The sequence below is a fragment of the Melanostigma gelatinosum genome (genome assembly GCF_949748355.1).
Source record: "Melanostigma gelatinosum genome assembly, chromosome: 1".
Classification (NCBI taxonomy): Eukaryota; Metazoa; Chordata; class Actinopteri; order Perciformes; family Zoarcidae; genus Melanostigma; species Melanostigma gelatinosum.
In genome coordinates, this window is record NC_136634.1 from 29,123,099 (window position 1) to 29,144,914 (window position 21,816).

Below are 21,816 nucleotides of genomic sequence, written 5' to 3' on the forward strand. Positions count from 1 at the left end.
CTCTCGATGCTAATGTTACTACTCCACTGCTCATTTTAGTCGTTATTGCAAATCCTCACCTAAGTGAGTCTGTGATTTTCCGTAAGTCAGTTGAGTTTATACAGAAGTTAGCTTGCTAAAGCGGGCTGAATGGCAACGGACCAGGCGGCAATCACCGGTTCTGCCGAGTGAAGCTGATGCAGCAGTTTCTTAAAACGTGCATTCTCTCTACAGACCAGCAGGTGGCGACTCCTCTGTTTGCTAAAAGAATTGTATAGAAGTCGATGAGAAAATTACTCTACTTCTCTCTTGATTTATTACCTCAGTAAACATTGTAAACATGAGTTTATGGTCTCAATCTCTAGTTTCAAGTCTTCTTCAATACAGCATGATGTTCACTTCGTACATTATGGTCCATTTAGAGTCAAACAGACCATAAAGGGTCGCTGCCTGCGTCTCTATGTCACTCCTCCACATTCTAAATATGGTGACATCTGTTCTTTTGTTGAGAAAGAAACAACTTGGCAACAACTGCACTTTAAAACGGTAGTCCACAAACCAATGAGTGGCATCCCGATGACTGCCTCCACTTCTTATTCAGTCTATGAAAGGAACACATTCAAATGGCCGCCGGTCTGACCATCCAGCTACGTTGATTTGAACGCTAACGTCCCTCCCACTCCTATTTTGTTACTATGATTAAGACAGTCGCTGTCTGGAAGACAGAATACATTCCATTATATAGCGGCTGATTTTACAAACTCCAAAATCTTTCGATGTTGTTGCATTTTGTTGTTTTGGGATGGTACCTTCTTTTAACCCTGCACTAATGATCTCTGGATCTACCTCCAGATTTGCAGGCCATTTATCTCAATTTCAGACTGATAGTTACCTGTTGAGTCCAACTCTGAGCTGCTGGCAATGTGAGACAGGACCAGAGCATGGCTCACATACCAAGATGATGTTCTGTTAAGCCTCGAAGATGGCAAGTATGTCTCAGTATGGCTCTCTCTACCTCCAATCAATAGCATGCTCGGACTACTGAAAACCCGAAAACCACTGAATACAATCACGGCAACGGTTGTGAATAAGCATTTTAACAAACTCCATGGCAGCAAAAAATATCTTCAGGTCAATCAGGGTACTACGAAAACTGGAAACGTAAAAAATGAAAAGGTTTGCCAACCTGACACTCTGAGCACACCCGCATTCACACTCCCAACGGAGTGCATACAGTTAAAACAAGAAGTGAAATACACGGGAGTAAAGGTGTAGGGGATGGGTGCTGTAAATATGGTGCAGCTAAAGTTTAACATGAACCTTTTTCTCTCAAACCAAAAAAGGACAATACCTTGAGGTTCCAGTAGTTTCAGCAGTGAGGTATGGGGACAGATCACAAATGAATCCAAGGACTAGACCATGCAGTAATTAATAAACAACTAGCACACATTAGGGGCAATATTTCAACATTGATCGTCTTTCAATGAAATCGTACTCTGACGAAATCATATTTCGAGAGGTTGTGATACAAATTTACGTCAGCCAAAATGTACAATTACAAGCACATACTAATTTAAATTGATCAGAAAATCGGATGTGAAATATTCTCAGGGATTATCCTTTGAAGATTGCAGTTTTGTTTTTTTGTATATGTTACTGGTTAAGAGTAAATGAAGATGGCACACAGCTCAAATTGAAAAGTTTCAGGTTCGCCTGAAAAAAAAGCATGAAAGCATGATTATGTCTTTTGAATAATGCAGCTGAAAGTTCAAACCTCTTCCAAATCATAGCACAGTATATGAACAGTCTCTCTGTACTAAAACCTCTCTAATTTTGTCCTGCTTCACTTTATCAAAGTCAGAATTTGCAGAGAGGTCAGGCGAGTTCACGAAATTGTCATTTTGGAACCAGCTGTTCCATTGTAATTTTATATCCTATATAACTATATATTTCACTTGTTTTATCACTAATAGTGTTCAATCTATCCAAATACAGCAGTGTGGCTTCATTTTGAGAGCCATAATCCTCTCTGAGCCCCGTTTGTGTCTGTAATCTATGGAGTTGTCTCGTCTGACTGCAGTTTCTCTGTGTCTGTGGAGACCTACCTCAGCATTGGTCGATTTCAGTGAATGAACCCTCCTTCGATGCATCAGTCCATAGAATTGAGCTGGGACAACGTTGTATTGATTGACAGAATCGTTAGCCAGTCAAAATCAAAACCGCGCCGTCCCTCGCAAAGCGTAAAATCCAATACGCCGAAAGTAAAATCCCCACCCCCAGCTCCCCTAAACTAGATTGACCCCCCTTTCTTCAAGGAAACAGTTCAATGACAAACAGGATATACGTCTAACACATATTTGAATAGAAATAACCAGGAATTTATCTGTTCTCTTCACGAAATCAGCTCACGGTATGGTGCATTTATGATTATTATTGATAAAGCGGTTTATGGTGCTGGTGCTTGTTGGCTGATAGCTCTGTAATGGTTTCACGGAGAGACATTCTGAAGATATCTCTGGAATCTGTGTTGAATCTTCGTGCTTTCTGATGTGTTAGCTTTTAGCTTTGTGTTCGTAACTGTGTGCGTAGCTCGCCGAGTCATGGCGAAAAATACATGACATTGTAGGGAACGACCGGATTCACGGGGCCTCTTTAAGGAAAGGGGCGTAACCCTGGTGACAGAGGGGGTTAAAGGGTGGCAGGAAGTGAATGTGTGTATGTTTTGTATGGATGGAAATAAACGGCCACAAGGTGCAGCCAAAGGGAATACTCGCAGTTCAAATCGAAGGTGTTGTCAAGCAGTAAAGGTTTTGTTGTAGTTCTTTCACGTTTCAGGCTCTGTCTCTACATTCAACATCGTCCTGATGACGGGGACAGTCCACAGAACTCTGTTGGGTTGTTTGGTCTCCACATGCCAGTGTTTGAACCCACCTACCTCTCCACCTATGCACTTCCTCACATACATTGTTATTTTTGTGACCACAAACACACTTCATGCTCTTAAAAAAAATAAATAAAAAATGGCCGCAGAAGCAGGTCAGTCGACCACAGCACTTTACTCTCTGCAAAGCAATAAAAGATGTGCGACGCTTCGCCCGTCCTCCAGACAGACGGACCTGTTTCAGAGCAGCACCCTCTTGCTTGTGAGTGGAGGGAGAAGTTACCCACAGCTCAAAGCCTATTATGCTATGGATGGTTTTAAATATTACCATCGATAAAGATATTATTTTCATAGTTTTTCATTGTCAATTTCTCTCTTGCAGTGGAGCGTGGTGATGTATATTATGTGTATAAATATTCGTCTTGAATAATACCCCTTTGAAGTCAAATTCCATGTAGCTTTTCTTCACATGTTGGTTTTCTAATATATTGAATGGATGTCTGCACCCTAATAAAAACAAGTGTGTTTGTAGCAACTTCCTAGTTATTGTGTACACGTGAATGTCAGATTCACCTCTACTGCTTTGTTCACAGACATTCAATGTTACTTTACTCTTTGACAAGGATGTATCCTGAACAGTGTTTCCCTCCACAACACTCAATCCCACTTTAATTCCCATCGTATTATTAATGTGTTGTGACCGATGGAGTCGTCAGATTTTCCCGCTTCACCCACATTGTATCGTCCCTGCCTACAGTTGTTCTGGTAGCCAGATGTTCATCACTGGGGAGAAAAAAAAAGAAGAGGAACAGAACAGCTGCAACACAGTGAGCATAGCAGAGGAAACAGGGCAACACAGATGTATTTACAGTATGTTTGGACTGGTCCATTCATCTACTGATGCTCCCAGGTGGACAGTTCATCACTTGCTTCACTGACATGATAGAAATGCTGGATGAGTGCTCAGTAGACGTCTGGGTAAAAATCTGTGAGACTCCCGTTGTGTTTTGAGCTCTTGTCCGTTTGGACTAAAGTGTAGTTAACACCAGTCATCCATCTGTTTGTCTCATCTGAGAGCAGAGCGATGGACCACTGTCCTGCAGGGTACAAGTACTGACAACAAGCTGCGCTCCTAATAAGGAAGGGCAGGCTGGCCGAGGCTCTCTCTGTAAATATCCCTCAGGTCTGAGAAAGACAGAGGAAGGGAAGCGGATGGATTGCAGCCTTATATGGACAAAGCACTTCTTTTCCCAGGGTTTGTGGCTCTGACCCCCGGCATGTTGCCAGATGTTACACAAACAGCTCCTCAGCGCAACCAAGTGGTGAAACTCGTGAAATGCTACAGCTGAGCTGCGAGTGAGGCAGAACATCTTGTTGGATCAAGAGAAAGGCTCATAAGGTGAAACGGTATGTGCTAAGCCTTACAAATGCCAGGTCCTACAATTCCCACAATGCAACCAAGTCTTTTATTAAACCTTTCTTGTCTGTTCGATGCACTAATCTTTCAAACCACATTCATATTTTGTATCCTTTTCTGTCACAAATTGACTGACAAACTGGCTTTTATGTGTAAAATTGGTAGAGCGCTCAAACGTCCACCTGGGACCGGAAGTGAGTACTGGGTACAGGAATACTGGGTGGTGTTCATCAGAGAGACCCTCAATCGCGGCCTTCTAGCAGGTTTACCAGGGGCCCACGTCTCTTAATAGGCTGTACCGTGGCTTTTATCCCATTACAAATAACAATAATCATTTCCTGAACAATTTTTGCCTTTACAGTAGAGAAATGAGGGTAAAGAGAGAAATTACATCTGCAAACAGAGGATGTTGCATTTCTTGGTTGGCAAATGATCGTGTAAATTGGTTGAGTGAGATGTAAAATAAAAGAGCGAACAGCAAAAAGGTAAGAAGGGAGTTTAGAGCGACTGGTGAGCAGAGGGGAGATGGCATGATTTAGTTTGGAGAGAGTGACGTGATACTTCTTAGAAGAGATGGGATGGAAATGTAAACACTGTAACGGTGACCTTCAGAGTATTTTCACAGTCTCAGCCAAGTGGTCCTGATGCTTTAATTGTGAATATGTGCGCACATGTGGCAGTAGTTACAGCCTGTAACAAGACTGACCAACTGTAACTAAAGTGTATCTTTATGTCGTTAAGACCTTTTTCTTCAAGCTGGGAGTTGACAACATAAATACTTGTGTTCTTGACATTCACTGAAAATCTAATGAGCATGTTAAAATCGAGTGGTGATCTATATTGATCCAGTGAAAACTGCACTGCTGGGTTTACACATACTCTGCTTTATCCTCGACATTAAATCCATGCCATGTTTTCCAGCAGACCCATAATCATGTCCAGGTTTTCTCTGCAGCACAGAAGGCTGCATGGCCTCCTCCAGTCCTCAGCACGACATTACTAACTTCAACCCACTTTATCAACAACATTTGAGTCCTTTGCTTTCACATGGACTCCAAAAGGAACTACAACACATGAGCTCTTTGTTTTTTGTTGGTTAAATAGTTAAGGACGAGCGCTTTGGGACCTTCTGCAGGTTTTATCTTCAATTAGCTTTTTCAGCATTCCTCTTTGTTGCAGAAACAGATGTTTCTTCCCGTTTAATGTATGTTGAAAGGATGTATGCTGGGTATTATTTATGCAGGCTGTTGAATGCAACACCTTTGATTAACTTTCAGGAGTGGTTTAGCTTAAGCTCTGACATTGTATGTTTATTTATTTGCCTTCAATGTAATTACTACTTCAATGCTTAATTACTGAGGAATTTGAGTCTGTTTTTGTTTTGTTGGATGAGTGGCTCCTTTTTAAACTTTCTGTTCACATCATTGCTTCATGATGTCTTAGGATGGCACATGTCTTGTGACACAAAAGTGTCAAAGTACACATTCCACAAATAGCCTGTGCAGGCAGGAACCTGTGAAGAGTGTGTGTTTGGTTCCACAGTAAACGTTTCCAGCAGTGATCTCGTGCCTCATACCCATGCAAACTGAGATATTTTAGTTTCGTAAGCTTGCATAAATACAGCACATAACCATAATAATCTCAATGAGGCAGTGTGTTATTCCCATTGAGAACTGATTTCAAAATATAGATGTTGTCAGACCACGCTAACTTGTATTATGTGAAATAATTATTCACTGTTGAAGAGCTGGGACCCTCTCAACGAACCCTGACTGCATTGGGGAAACCAGATTTCCAACTGAACACCACCATGTCCTATGATGAAGACCCTTACATCTTCACCACTGACGCTCTACCCACTGACCGCCGCTTCCTCCCTCCACTAGCCAATGGGCTGCTGGGATGGAGGGTGTACAACAATACCATGCACATGGGGGGGGTGTATAACGGGGAGGGTGGACGTTGTCACCGTGTGGATGTCCCCTGTCCTCTTGCTGTGAAGGTTGAGATGGACGCACCAGCCCAGCACACCTACAGCCTGGACACCCGCACAGGTAGTCTCTGCAGTATTTGACCGTCTGATTGCAGGAATCTGTGTTGTGAAGAATTATGACGACTAATGGTATTTTCAGGTATTTTCACCCACAGCCTGAGCTCAGCAAGTGTAACGGTCTCACAGTCTCTGTATTCACACCGATACTACCCTAACCTGATGGTGATGGAGATTCTGATGGTGCGTCAGGTGACCTCAGAGGAGACAATCACTGTGAATCTGGTCAGCTCATTCACACCTCAAAGCAAAGACATTGTTTTCGAGTCTTGTCCTGATTACAAAGGAGGAAGGTACGCTTCACAAAAACATCTGTAAAATGCGCATTTTGAACTGCAGTATGAATATGATGCCTCACACAGTCTACATCCCACTCTCCCTCAGTCACGTCCAAGGAAAGGTGACCACTGCTGAGTTCCCAGGAGGTTCCTGTCCGTCAGTGCACCTTATCTGGACCCCCAAACCCCCCACCCTGACACTGCTTCCAGGACAGAGCCAGGCTCGCTGGGCCTTCATCCTGGTTGTGGCCAACAGTTTAGACACAGCTGAGGCCAATTATGACGAGGGCCTGAATCTGATAGCCTCTGGTGACCTGCGTCCGTCTCACGAGAAGGCCTGGAAAGAACTGTGGCTGCAGAGCAAGGTGGAGGTGGCAGGGTCAGAGGGCCTCTGCAAGGCTCTGATAGGCTGCATGTTTTACCTCCTTAGCACCTTCCCCTCCATACATGACACCTCCAGCTCCTTTGGTGGAGTCAGTCCAGGCGGACTGTCTAATGGTGGGGATGGTCAGGACTACTGGGGACACATTTTCTGGGACCAGGTAAGGCATGGTGTCCGTTGATGGCTAGCTATGTTGTTTGGATGTTGTTGGTTTGGGTTGTATGATGTATCACACAATGATCCCACCTTCCTGTGACAGGACATTTGGATGTATCCTGCCATAGCCCTCTTCTATCCAAAGCTAGCCCGATCTGTGCTGGAGTACCGGGTGGGGACTATGGATGGGGCAAAAGACAATGCCCAAAAGCAGGGCTTCAAGGTATGATCATCAGTGGGATACTCCATCACCATCACAGCTCTTCTTCCCTCACTGACTATGAGTGCACAGCTATGCAGTGAGCTAAACACATTCCTAACAAAGTTGAAGAGAACATTTGGTCTTTGTAGCTTTTTTTTTACTGGGAGCAGATGTGAAACTGAAAACTTTAGGACAACACATGAGAAACTCAATGGTAGTAACAAATCAGAAAAGGATGCGATGCAATCCACAAAAGTTAGAGCATGTGTGTTGTAACAATGAATTTAGTCCAGAAGCAGAACCAGGAACAGGTTAGCTTAGCTTAGCAGCTTCATTTAGCGAAAGACGAGCAGCAAGGCGGGAAAGAGCTAACCTGGCAAGATGCAACATGTGAATCAGTAAGCTTTATAGGTATATGCATGCATTTTGTTACCTTTGAACAGAGCCAGACTAGCTTCAGGTCTTTATTCTAGGCTGAACATCTAGCTCTATTCTTTAAATGAGCATACACACACGAGAGTTGTATCGATCTTCTGATCTAAATCTCGGCAAAAAAAAGTGTATTTTACCCAAATGTTAAACTTTTCCTTTAAGTCCCCATTGGAAATACAACAAAAATAATTATGCTTGTAAAACTAAAAAATAAAGTCTACAAAAGATCAAAACGAGCTACATTACATCAACAGTAATTCAACATTTACAGTTAACTTTACCTAGAATGTTGTACTAGCAACACTTTAGCCTCAAGCGTCTTTAATAGCTGTAACAAATAGAGTATCTGCAGATAAGAGTAAACGAGAGCGTTGTTGTTTGATATCATATTCGTGTCAGTTAAGTTGCTGAGGGATGGAAACAGACTGGTGGTAACAGTGTTGTGTATAATTTAGGGCTGATACTGTTACTCTTTTTCTGCGTGCTCTTGTTCTACATTTTAACAATAACCATGAAACTGCGACTGAGTCTTCTAAAGAAAAGATGTTACCAATACAGGGACTGAAGTTCCCATGGGAGAGTGCTGTGTCAGGGAGGGAGGTGTGTCCAGAGGACATTTATGGACAACAAGAGATTCACATAAATGGAGATGTCACCCTGGCCTTCCAACACTATCTCTACCTCACTGAGGTATACTCTTTTATCCCCACTCATCATAGTGTCTCACCCGGGCCTGTGTGAGGATATCAACTCAGCTCTTTGTTGCAGGATCTGTCCATGTTCACAGAGGGCCAGGGCAGAGAGGTGATCTACGGTGTGGCAGATTACTGGGTTTCTAGAGCATCATGGAACCTCGAGGACCAGAAGTATCACCTCTTAGGTAAAAAGAACATGATTAGAAGGATTATTATACAGAATACATTCAGCTTTACATGATTAACAGGCAAATGAGTCAATAGAAGTTAAATTAAAGACATCTGACCTCTCTCATCTTCCACGGAAAAACACAAATCACACAAAACGTAACAAAGTAGAACTAAAATAGCATGAAGCATTTCCCTTTTTTCCCGTTCAGGTGTCATGCCACCTGATGAGTATTACTACGATGTCAACAACTCTGTGTACACAAACGCGGTGGCCAAATTCAGGTACTGGTATTTGAATATTTTCCTGCAGTGGATATTAACTGGTGATTACCAATAACACAGAACGTTTCTCATTCATCAGTCTCCAGTTCGCTGTAGATTTGGCCGACCTCCTACAACATCCGGCACCGAAAGAATGGCAGGAAGTGGCCGAACACCTCAAAATACCTTTTGACGAGGAATCCCAGTACCATCCTGAGTTCGATGGCTACGTCAAAGGTTACTTTTTGTTTCTTTTGGACACTGACCTTCATAAGATAATCATGTCCACGATGTGGGAATATAATTTGTACTTCTCACAGGTCATCCAGTGAAACAGGCAGACACGGTGATGTTGGGCTATCCTCTTGGACTGCTGATGTCCCCAGAGATCAGGAGAAATGACCTGGAAGCGTATGAACCAGTAACAGACCCTAATGGTCCGGCCATGACGTGGGTAAGACACAGCATGTTGCATGTGACTGTATCAGAGATTTATTGCCAAATGCACTTAAAGAAGTGTTCAGATCCTTTACTAAAGTATATATAAGAGTAGCCAAACCACAATGTAAAAAATACACAATTGAAGGTCTTGCATTCATAATCTTACTTAAAGCTCAAATTAGGCCATATTTGTGAAGGTGGAGATAAAAGAGTGTGAATATGCTAATGTTGCTCTGTAAATGCTGAATGTGAACAAAGGCAACTGTTTGCTAACACGTTAGTCACATCAACTTCATAAGGTGATGATGTCAGTGTTTATCCAAAAAAACACACAAATGCAGCTTTAAAGTACAAGTATTTACTGCAAAATGTACTCAAAGTACATATCCGTCAGCATTTTATTGGATTGGATTTGATTATTACCAAATATAACTGCTAGAGGTGGAGTTCATTTTTGTCTACTTTAGACTGTTGGTGTTTTAATCTGTAACAACTATTTTAATAGCTCATCACAGATTTTGTAAAACCAAATTACGCAAATGCAAATTACCTAGTATCAACAGCTGTCATGTAAATTGGTTTGGTTTTTTAGTTGTATTAGTTGCCTGTAGTGCACATAATTATATGTTTTACAGTGTCTCCTTGTATTGGATTTAAAAGCCTGTTGTTGCTGATACTTCTTTCTTAATAAGTGTATGTTTATACCAATGCTTTTGCTTTCCATTGTAAGGGTATGTTTGCAATCGGCTGGCTGGAACTGGGCGAGGCTGAGAGAGCTCAACGTTTACTTGAGAAGTGCTACAAAAACATCCAGGGGCCGTTCCAGGTGTCCTTCTGACTCACACAGCCACATAATGCTAGTAAATGCCTGTTTACTGGATATCCTGTGAATGTGTGATTGTCTCCCCTCACAGGTATGGAGTGAATCAGCAGATGGCTCTGGTGCAGTCAACTTTCTCACAGGGATGGGGGGATTCCTGCAAGCCGTGCTGTTTGGTTATACTGGCTTTAGGTCAGTTCACAATGAAAAACACCTCAATATGTACACAGCATGTAGGCAGCGATACAGAGAGTGACATGCTGTGTTTTTCTTCTAGAGTTCAGAAGGAATGCTTGGCCTTTTCCCCACTTCTTCCCAATGACATTTCTGAGCTCTGCGTCCGTGGTGTGAACTACCTGGGCAGTCAGATGGACTGGCTGCTGAGGAAAGATGAAGTTTGTATCATACTGAGGGAACAGGCCAACAGTGCTGGCAACATTAAGTCCTGTGATCTGCAGGTTGTCCTGAAGGCATCAGGAACTACAATCCCTCTAACGCCAGGTGATACACACACACACACAAGCAAAAATAGATTTTAGTTTTTAGTACAAGGATATTCATCCTTAAATGTGCTGCATATTAAAAAACACACTTAGTCTTCCAAACTACAGACAAATGGTGAATATGAAAATGATACAATACAAAATAATGATAACAACAGTAGTACATTAGTTAATAGGTATGGCACAGTATTTGAGTTACAAAGTAAGAAAGAGTGCAATAATGAGGAAAATTCAGTCTTAAACTGCATGCATGACATATTTTACAACTCCAGAAATGGCACCATCCCTCTGATCCAGGGAGAAAATACCTGCGAGAGCTCACACTCCCTCTTTGGTATCATACCTCCCATAATGCTTACAAAAATAGTGGCTCCAGAGTTGGTCAGTAATCGAAAGTGACATACCATTTGTCAGAATAAGACAATGTGATTTCAGTCGACTGTATGTTGGAGTGAATCTGGAGACTGTGGTGGCAGATGTTGCACACTGGAGGATGATAGGACGCTTCTGGTTTGCAAAACCAATTCATACTCAGAGGAATTCCGTTTCTCAATAATTTGCCAAGATGCTATTGATTAATACACTCCAGTGTAAACTCCACCCCAATCCATAATACATGATATATTTCAACAGAGGGAAGACCGAAAATGACCAAACAAATCCTCTACAAGCCTATTTGTTTGAATTCATGTGCATGTATTTTTCTGTTAATTAATATGTTGCATCAAGTCTCATGTGATTTTATTTAGTACTGTGTTATCTTCACTTTGCTCCTTGATTTCAGATCTCATATTTTTTAAATGGCACTGATGCAGTAACAGATTATCATTGATTTACTAATATACATCTATATTTTCAGGGAAGCCGGTTACTTTTCCTCGAGGGCCCGGGTGTGTTTGTAAACTGGTCTCGGCGTATTCCTGTTGGCCTCTCTGAAACAATGGCCATGACCCTCCTCATCATTTACCAGCAATTAAAAATATGTTGAGCAAGTTATTTCATATCTAACCTGCCGTTAAGTTGTATGTTTCCATTCACTCGAGCATTAGTAATCATGGACAAAATGTATGAAATTTTTAGTGTTATTTTCATGATATGCCATCGGTGTTATAAAACCAATGTTGTATTGTAAATGAGTTATATTCAAATAAAACTACATTTTGTGCAAAGCTTAATTGTCCCTTTTGCTTTCCATCTCTTGAGAATGTTCACCTTGGTGAGCTGGATCTAAAAAAACCTTTGTTGTTTGACTTAAAATATCATGTTTGATTCTGATATCCGGTGTCTTTGTTTAGCAGTCCTACAGTGTGCAGGAGAGGGTGTGACAAAGAACAGAAAAAAACGCTAATTTTTCTTACATAAAAACTGTTTGTGTCCCTCAAACTGAAATGACTAAAGAACGGGAGATAAAGCTGTCAAACATGTGTTTGAGTATCACAGACGGGGCGGCGCAAATCCTGCCAAATATCGGTTGGTTGATTTAAATCTGATCAACGCTGTAACTCCGCCCTAAACTTTTCATTGGGTTCGCTCGATCTGTCTTCACATGTTGGCGGTTTACCCGCCTCGAGCCATTGCTCTCTATTGTTCCGATCCGCAGGGCCCGCCCTTGCGGATAATCCTAAACAACAAATCGAACAACCCCTCTCTAACGTCACTGAGCTACGCCTTGTGATTGGCTGATAAAGTCTGAAACGGTTTCAGCGGGTCAGTGTCAGAGGACTGCGGTTAGGTTCAGGTTGTTTAGAGTTTACACATAATAACGCCGTTATTTTAGCACATTTACCTCCACCTCAGTATGCGATCGATTTAGCTGTTAAAACAAGCGGAGCAACGATCATCGGATTCCCCTTTCAGAGATTCAGACATCGAAGGTAACGCCATTTATTTTGACGTCCAAGACTAGTGTTAGCTAAATTAACGTTAGCTGACTAACATCGTAGCACGAGCCGTTTAAAACATTGCAAAGCAGTTATGAACTATAACATTGTTACCAACTAAGTTTGAATAACGTAACTCTTCCAGTACGTTAGTGGTTACCACAGTAAAAAAAGTTAGGTTAGCACGTTTTGGTGTTGCATGTTCGTTGTTCGTGTTTCATGTTAGCTAAGCTAACGGTTGTGTTGGGCTAATTTGACCACGCAGCTCATTTTAATAACAAAACTGTAAGCGTTTTCCTTTGTGGACCACATTGTTGTTGAATAGCTACTTTGTGCAACCCAACTCGACCGCGAGAATAGAAGACACTGCGCATGTGCACCATTTAGCTGCTTTTACACAGACGAGTGAAAAATGTATCTGATATGGTTATGCTAAAAGGAAAATAAAGACTGTTAAAACATGGACAGCTAGTTGAGTCTTTATGGCGACGCTTCAAATAATCATTGTTTACTTCCATCTCAAGTCTGATCCAGCTTCTCCTGGTTTAACAGTGCAATCTTTCCCTCAAGCCGTCAACATGAACACCGCACGGCCCAAACGCACCACCCGTAAAAACAAACAAACGGTGTCTGAGGCGGCAGAGGATGCGAGCCAGTCATGTGGAAGTCTGAAGACCGTGGAGGAGCAGAACAAGAAGCCACAGGAGGAAGAGATGGCCAAAAATAACAAGGTGAACGATGCAGAAGACGAGCTGGACCTCGCCCCGTCCCCACCCACGATACCCTCGCCCGGGATCGTCGTCAGAATCGCTTCCTCGGACCAATTGGCTGCCGAGTGTGCTAAAGATCCGCTGCCTTCTCCCGGCCGCACAGCTGCTAAAATTGCAATCGCTGGCGCAGCGCGAAGCTCGCGGAGAAGCTCCGTGCGATGCTCCCTCAAGCTGCGTCACTCGCTGGCCGGTCTACGGCACAGTATGACTCAGGAGTCTGTGCGCCGTGCCTCGCGCCGCTCCATGCTTAAGAGGAAGGTGGCTCGCATGGGCAACTCTACATGTAGCAGCAATGTTGATGGTGAGAAATTACCCGTATTTGGTTTATAATAACAAAATACCAACCATTAGACATCACACTCTGTTGTTAATCTGGATATCATGTTTGTGGTTGCAGATGACTCTTGTGTGGACTCTGCATGGGACAGCGCAGTGTGAGTAATGACTGACATTTGTCTGTGTGTATAGGTGATTATATTGTCTTAATGGTAAAAAAAATCATGTTTGAATCTATAATTTAAACTATTGGTAACGGTGACTGGTTAATTACTCAGTCACACGTGACTGTACATGAATTGAATGTTCTTTATATGTTTTTAAATGTCTTCACTGCTGTAGCTTGTTACCGGTAGATGTAAGTGCAGACTCTGAGGATAATGCTGCAGCTGAAGAATGGACGGAAACGCCGGAGGTATGAATACATGTCTTTGTCTGTTTAAGTGTGAAACTCATTTAATTTGTATTTGTTATTCAACTAATGTCTTTGTTTTGCTTTTATTTTTTTTGTGAAACAAATGTAGCTCCAGATTAACCAGAGCTTCCGTCCATCTGTTGGACGCATCACTCGATCTGTGGCTGCAAACTCTGCCACACTGGCCCCCCCGTCAACAGTCAACACTCTCAACAAGAGAACAGGTGTGGAAACTGAGCATTTCATATATATATTTTTGATGAATTCGATTTTGTTTGATTTGTTGTTGAACATAAACGTGAATTGATATGTAATGGTACTTGTGTGTGCTAAATACATGTTTGTTTGTGTTTCAGTTATTGAGAAGCAGCTGACTTCCCAGTCAGGTCGCATGTGAGTGCTGTGTGTGTGTTGCACTTAATAACTGCACTGGTCAACCTGTTGTTAAATCAATTCTTGTGTGTCTGTGAGAAGGTCACGCCAGAGTACCAAACGCAAAGCACCAGATACTGTCGTGGAAAGTCCCACAAAGAGGCCCTCTCGTCCCAAGAAAAGTGTAAGATGGAAGAAAAAAAGAGGTTTTGCCAAGTGTTAAAATAATAAGTGGCTCAAATGTTGGAACTTGTTCTCTTTTCTTATGAACACATAGGCAATAAGACCCAACATGAAGTCTTTTCTCCACACTGTGCAGAGGAATCAGATGCCTCCAACTTCCCTCGGCCAGACTGCTGTCATGAAGTCCTTCATTAGACAAGTCGCTCCTCTGAGGATTGACCCCAAGGTAAGCTGTACACCTCAACTCTGTCATACACTGGTAGCAGGCTGAGCTGGACAAAACACACTAGTTCAGTGAAGAAAGCATCAGATTTTGATCTGCTTTATTATCGCCGATACGATCCATTAAAACTAGAGCCGACACCGTCTCGTTGTTTGGCTGATATGATCTTGTCCAACCAAATTCTGTTTGGTCGAACAATCACTAGTTTTACTTTAAAGGCGCAGGATACAAGAGTGGGGGCATTTTGACTGCCTCTCAATGATTCTCAGGACTGCGATGCCTGAGCTCGTAGCTAACGGTGTTTACCAGAGGGGCAACCGGAGGGTGGGTGCTCTGCGGGACGGCGTTGTGGGGGTATCAATATTTCTAATAGCTTTTTTTTTTAACATGCAGATCCCAATCGATTGGTTGAGGTGTAGGTAGAATTTCAGTCGATTAAGATTATCTTTGACTGCAGTCGTAATTAAAATGTGTTTGGATTTGCGGCGATACCGGACACATCTCTTACTGTAAACGCATTAGCTAAACACGCGTGTTGTATTGCAGTGAATTGAAAACACATTGTTTTATACGTGCATAACTCTCCTTGGGAACTGAATTACAATCTCAGTTGTGTCTCCTGAAGCCCAAATCTTGTTGGACAAATAAACTAGGAAAACGTGTTACAAATTGAATTGCAATTGTTTTTGAAATATTGTGGCTGACATCCTCTTTTGTTTGGATGTGTTTTCGCTCCTCAGTTGAGCGTTGGTATAGTGGTAAGTGTAGTGTGGAAGTACTGACTGTTTGTGGGCATTCTGTGGTGTCTAACATCCCATAGTGGACCTTGATTCAATGTCTCCTCATGTAACATGCACCTTAGATGAGCCGCTTTCAACAACCCAAACGGCATGTGTTAGTTAGTCGATGGTGTCTCTGAACTTTTGAACCAACAATCCTATAAAACAGCTTTGGTAGCTTCACCGTTTGACTTTGTAAAATGAATTTAATCCGAAGTAAAAATCCATCTGAACCAGACGCCGTGACACTATTTGTTCTTAAAACTCGTGTCAGCGGATTGTGATTTATTGGGTGAGAAGATCACACTGGAATTAATGTCTTTGTCCACTTTTTGGGGTTTGGGTCTTGTTGTACAAATGATTTGTTCTCGTGATCACATGACATCCAGCTACACTTGTCGTAGTGTACAGAGTGTCTGACTCTGTTTCTCTGCTTTGTGTCAAATAAACAATTTAAATAAATAGAAACCGGAGACATGATGGTAGCAAACTATTGCTTTGTGATATAGCTTGTTTAAAAATAGACACAAGATCTGTCTTCTTGCGTATCACTCATCCGTTAACAGCCGTCTTTAAAGAGCGCTTCTTATTTTAACGGCAACTTCCAGCGCGGCCTTTCTCTACACTTGCTCTGTTGAATTGTCTGCACAGAGACTAATGGTCACAGTCCAGCAGTGTGAGCACAAACTTCTTTAAGTCGGTGGAAATAAATCAGTCTGTCACGGTGGATTTTTGCTTCACTGGTATGGTGATCTTTTTCCACATGCATGCGCTCCACCTGCTCCTTGTATTCCTTTGACATTTGCTGCCTATTAACAATGTGTTAGAATTAGTTGATTTCTGACAACACACATTTCCTTAAACCTTGTCTTCTCTTTTCTCAGACGAAGGAGCGTTACAAACTGGAAGCACTTAAGAAGAAGCAGGAGCTGGAGGAAGAAAGGATGAAGAAAATGGATGAGGAGAAGAAAAGGAAACGAGACAATCTCAAAAGGTTAACGCTCCACATCTTTACTCCCTCTGACTGAACCGTAGTTTGTTCTTGTGCTTCGACTTTTAATTTTTGTGGTCCAGGAAGAGAGATGAGAGGCTGAGAAGAGTGTTTGAGGCCAAAGTAAAAGAAGAGCAGCAGGAGGTGGAGAAGAAAAAGAAGATTGAGCAAAAGATGGCTCAGATTGATGAGAAGAATGATAAGGTATTTGGCAACTTCACTCTATTTGTTCACCTCCAAAAAAGATTGAACCCCATATCTAACATTTGGTGTTGGGTCTCTTGGTGCAGCGTCTGGCAGACGACAAGGCCAAAAAGAAGGAGGCCATTAAACGTCAAGACGACCTGGAGCAGAAGAGGAAGTTGGAGGAAGACTCTAAAAGGAAGAAGATTCAGCAAGCGGTGAGACGGCGCCGTCTTATTCATTCCTGTCATTTGTGTTGGGCTTAGTTTGGTGCCGTATATCAAGTCTGTGTGACTGCAAAGAATTTAGCTGAGAACTACATGGCGCATAGCAGGCTGTCGCATTGTGACCGTTTAGGTGCATTTTTCGAGACGTTGCAACAAAATGTTCAGTTTGTGTCCAAAGTACAACTTTTCATCTTGTCATGTAGCGGGAAGTTTTTTTTCTTCTTTTTTTTCTTTTTTATAAAGTAACATAATCTTCGGTTTGCAATCAGCCTTTTTTTTAAATGTTGTACGCGTTTTGTTTTAACTCCAGGAGGAAGAGAAGCGGCAGCAGGAGTTACTGGCTAAGAAGGCCGAGGAGGAGGACCAGCGAGCTCGTAAGCTGGCTGAAGCTCGCCGAGCGCTGGAGCTGGAGAGAGAGCGCCTAGCTGCTGCTGAAAGGTTATTGGTGGCCTTCAATACTCCTATCAATAGTACCATACCAGCTGCTTTATACACCAAGTAATCTGATTAGCTTTTCAACACGGTAAAGGTGGATTAAACTGAAAGCTGCATTGGTGAAAGCAATAAAACAGTTCCTGACTTAATGTCTGTTTTTCAGGGAGCGAGTGGAAAAAGAAAAAGCTCTTGCTCTGCAGCAGGAAGTGGAGAGAGCAGCGAAAGAGAAAGAGAGGCGAGAACTGGAGGAGAAAAGAAAGGCACGTTTGAAAAGACTGGTGAGAAATTGAATGTCTTAAACGCGTGTCAAACGGTGTTTGATTTAGCAGCCCAAAAAAAATGGAAAACACTGACTTCTGTTCCACTAGGAGGAGCGGAGATTAGCTGCAGAAGAGAAAGCTGCCAAAGAGCGAGAAGCTGCTGCTCAAAAGGCCGCTTCTGCAAAGGTAAACCAACAGGGGGACATTTACTTTACTTTAGGTACACCTGCAAACAAAATGGAAAACACTGACTTCTGAGAACTGTCCAATAAAACAGATGTTCTACTGACTGCCAAAGAGCAACATAATCTGATGGTAGAAAAGAGCTTTAAAAGCAAGAAAGTGTAGAAATGTATATGTCTCTGGTCAGGGTAACTTCACATCTGGAAAGATTCCTCAATACCTTTTACCTCTTATCGAAATGTTCTTCATGATATTTCTAGCCTATCTCCACAGTGCTGTCAGCATTAAAGAAGGGCACAGAATGCAGTAGTGGTGCCCTTTCTTAATAGATAGCGTATGTTAAGGAAAATGTCAGCTGAAACATCTGGCCATCGGCAGGCTAATTGTCAAAATACATCTAATTCCTGGAAAACCCCATAATGAAATTAAAAACTGTTTGAAATTTGCCGAATGTTTTGGCTAGGGGTGTCACGGATCACGTTCGGTTCGGATCACGGTTCAGGAGTTCAGATAATTTTTCGGATCAGCAAAGAAAAGGGGAGGAGTCAAATGTAACTTTGCTTTCCATTTATTAAGTAGATAAGTACAAGAACACTGAAAGCAAAAAACTTTGGGCTATAGCCTCTCATAAAAACAAAAATATTGATGGTATCCAAAATGAAATAAATAAAACTCAACTCTGTTTAAGTGAAACATGAATTATGTTGACTTGATACCCTCTTCTTTTAGTCAATACTGAAAGAAAAAAAACTGCAAATGTCTACAGCGTGAAAAAGAAAGCAGAGCAGACCGGCGCTGGCTTACACTGTTAACTGAACTGAACTGCGAGGCAACAATTTGTCTATATTTACTTCCTTCCATTCAAATACACTGCAATAAACGTGGAATGTCTACCGTTCCTATGAAATGATCTACAATGTTAAATTTTTCTTCAAAAAGATGAGACTGTCTACATTCTCTGGGGAGAGGGTAGAGCTTTTTGCAGTCACTATGCCCCCTGCTGTGGAGAACACCCTCTCACTAGGCACTGAAGTGCCAGGTACAGCGAGGTCGCGTCTTGCCATCATGGCAGTGTGAGGGTATTTACACTGATTGCTTTTCCGCCATGCCAGCAGATCACCCCCCACTGGAATGCCAGTTGCTGCCTTGTAGAGTGCCACTTCCTCTGTGATCGTGTTGGCAAAGGTGTGGCGGTCATCATCCTTGCTCGCAAAGGTCTCTCCAAAAAGCTCCTCTATGGCTGACTTCTTCTGTGGAGGAGATGCCTCTGAGTCTGGTCCTGTCAATGCGTGCTCTGTGGCTTGACCCTGCACTTACTTGATCTGTAAAACTAATTATCTCATGTTTCATGAAACTATAATTGGGATGACTACAATGAAATAAATCGCTCTCATTCATTTTTTTGTTACCTCTTCAGTGGCCATAATCTCAGTGGAGAGATCATTGTATGTTCTCAAGCATAGGGCAGGGTCTAGGTGAGACAGGGACTTAAACCTTGGATCTAGTGCAGTAGATCTATGAAGGTAGTCTTGTAGATTAGGGGGGGCCATGTATCTGGGGTTCAGGTCCCCTCTAATGGCAGCCTTCACATCTCTAGTGACTGTGCAGTCATCCTCACTTGGGGCCATGGATTTCAGAGGTAGGATCATGGACACAGATGGTGTAGTTTCAGTGCTCAATAGGGTTGTAATGGTTTTGAGGGGTTTGAGCACCTGGAGGACATCCTCTGCAATTTTCACGTCAGCATCGGACAAGGTGACGATGTTTCTGATATTTTTCTTCAGCGTCTTGTCTGTCAGTGCAGAGTAAATAGCTGCCTGCTGCTCAAGATAACGCTCCAGCATGTCATAAGTGTAGTTCCATCTTGTTGGGACATCATGTATGAGCTTGTGGGACGGTAGCTGTAGCATTTCTTGCTTGGTCTGAAGCACATGAGTGGCTGTTGTGCTTCGGTGGAAAAATGAAACTACTTTCCTGATTCTCCCAAGGAGGCGGTCCATCTGGTTCACTGAGATTCCCCTTTGTGATGCTAAATTGATCACATGTGCAAAACAAGGTAGCTGTGGTCCCAGTCCAGCTTCTATGACTGCATTTGTTTGGTTCCTGGCATTATCTGTGGTGACTGGAATATTGCTTTTGGAATATAGCTTCCACTCTGCTGCTGCTTCTGTCAGCACTTGTGCCAGGTTTGTGGCTGTGTGACTCTCACAGCAGCACCGGACTATGAATCTCCCACTCCGCCGTGATGAAGTGAGCGGTCAGTCACGTAGCTCTCCGTTGCCCTGGAGGTCCACCCGTCTTTGGTGATGGCAACAAAGGATGCCTTGGATAACTCGTCTTGATCTTTTCGTCTTCATATAAGCCTGGAACGATCTTCCCACTGAAGTGGTTGCGTGAGGGGACTTCGTAACGTGGCTCAAGCACTTTAAGCATATTCTGAAATCCTTTGTTTTCTACCACTGAGTATGGCCTCATGTCCGCAGCAATAAAGACCCCACTTGATGCTGTAATGGCTTTAGCCCGGTCTGACTCTGCCACAAACTGTTTCTTAAATGCTGCGAGGATACCTTGTTGCTGCGGCTTTCCCGCCGTCGCTGATAGACCAGGATGGTGGCGCTTCAAATGTGTGGCCATGCTCGATGTATTGCCGTGTTCGTATGGCTTTCTTTGTAAACAATGCCTATGTACCGTAATGGTTTTGTCTACCACCCATACCCCGTCATTATAATTTACAGGGAAGCCAAAATGCTCCCAAACTGATCCGTGACACCACTAGTTTTGGCTTAATTGAAAGCTTTCTGTTCCACTAGGAGGAGCGGCGATTAGCTGCAGAAGAGAAAGCTGCAGAAGAGCAAGAAGCTGCTGCTCAAAAGGCCGCTTCTGCAAAGGTAAACCAACAGGGGGACATTTACTTTAGGTACACCTGCAAACGTTGACACAAAGACTTGAATCGATTCTATCCCCAGTGGAGTCACATGTACCTCTTGATTGTCCCCTCTGTAGGCGGCTTCTTGCCTGAATGTGACTGTGGATATCGAGGTAAGAATCTACACTGGCTACATTTGGACTTGATCCCACTCATTGAATAACTGCTTCATAGCGTTTAATATTCTAAAATCAGCAAGAAACCTGTAGGCAACAGTGAAGGGCATATTTACCACTTTTCCGAATTCTTGCAGCACTCTGTAATGGGCCGCCTGTAGGAAAAGGTGCTGACCTCAATAAGACAGTGGATTTTGTGGTAAGTTTAAATAATGCGTTCTTGGCGGATGTTTTGAATCTGTTCCTGTCTTTGAACACTATGGAAACGTGTGTTTTATCCTCTGCAGCGATCGCCACAATCGTACTCCATCACTCCAAAGGCCGGCAACAAACCGTTGCCCAAATTTGGGGACGATTACGGGATGGACCAAAACAGTGACGACTCCACTGATGACGAGTCTGCCCCAAGGAAGCCCGTTCCATCCTGGGCAGAGATGATTTAATATCACGGTCATTTATTATGATGATCAACCTATTTACCTCGCCTTCTGTAGCGTTGTTTATAATTCACTTTAGTAATATTTTTTGTAATGCACGAAGCTGAAATTGACCAAGTCCTCTGTTGTCCAATCATAGTTTAACACCCATAGCTAGGCCCCGCAGGCCTGCTGAGGTCAGTCAATTGTAATATTGTGACTTGTTCCAAATTGAGTTAATTCCACTAATACTTTTTACCAGACTTATTTTGGGTTTGCACAGTGTGACGTCAGTCTCATGCGTCGTCTTAAATCACAACATTGTCTTTAATTTGTTCCCCTCCAGCTCGCAATCTGCAGCACAACATGATGAAGCAGTACTTCAACCCTCCTGATCTAGACTCTCTCTTTGGAACAATTGCGCCACCAAAACTGGAAAATATCTTTTACAAGAGCAAGCCTCGTTATTTCAAACGGACCAGCTCGGCTGTGTGGCACTCTCCTCCCTTTGGA

The 21,816-nt window shown here is 42.7% G+C and overlaps 1 protein-coding gene and 1 pseudogene across 4 annotated transcripts; both read left to right on the forward strand.

Moving 5' to 3' along the window:
- Positions 1-2,283: 2,283 nt before the first annotated feature.
- Positions 2,284-11,843, forward strand: LOC306790211 (protein-glucosylgalactosylhydroxylysine glucosidase-like). Of its 3 annotated transcripts, XM_079286356.1 has the most exons (15): positions 2,304-2,389; positions 4,115-4,267; positions 6,023-6,331; positions 6,410-6,620; positions 6,712-7,147; positions 7,247-7,366; positions 8,336-8,467; positions 8,546-8,657; positions 8,853-8,925; positions 9,005-9,141; positions 9,225-9,358; positions 10,076-10,171; positions 10,260-10,357; positions 10,443-10,666; positions 11,528-11,843. In XM_079286356.1, exons 3-15 carry the CDS (start codon positions 6,088-6,090, stop codon positions 11,602-11,604), a joined length of 2,094 nt encoding a protein of 697 aa, XP_079142482.1. In that variant the 5' UTR covers positions 2,304-2,389; positions 4,115-4,267; positions 6,023-6,087; the 3' UTR covers positions 11,605-11,843. The 3 variants fall into 3 exon arrangements, with proteins under 3 accessions (XP_079142480.1, XP_079142482.1, XP_079142481.1); XM_079286354.1 differs by lacking the exon at positions 4,115-4,267 and having other exon boundaries at positions 2,284-2,389; XM_079286355.1 differs by lacking the exons at positions 2,304-2,389; positions 4,115-4,267 and adding an exon at positions 4,288-5,481.
- Positions 11,844-12,377: 534 nt separating this feature from the next.
- Positions 12,378-21,673, forward strand: LOC306785773 (annotated as a pseudogene). The gene is made up of 18 exons (XR_013773211.1): positions 12,378-12,542; positions 13,101-13,619; positions 13,716-13,752; positions 13,937-14,009; positions 14,119-14,233; positions 14,366-14,402; positions 14,484-14,565; positions 14,659-14,790; positions 16,451-16,560; positions 16,641-16,761; positions 16,848-16,958; positions 17,278-17,405; positions 17,566-17,680; positions 17,771-17,848; positions 20,656-20,733; positions 20,849-20,884; positions 21,025-21,086; positions 21,175-21,673. The product of XR_013773211.1 is annotated as an uncharacterized misc_RNA (transcript).
- Positions 21,674-21,816: the final 143 nt, after the last annotated feature.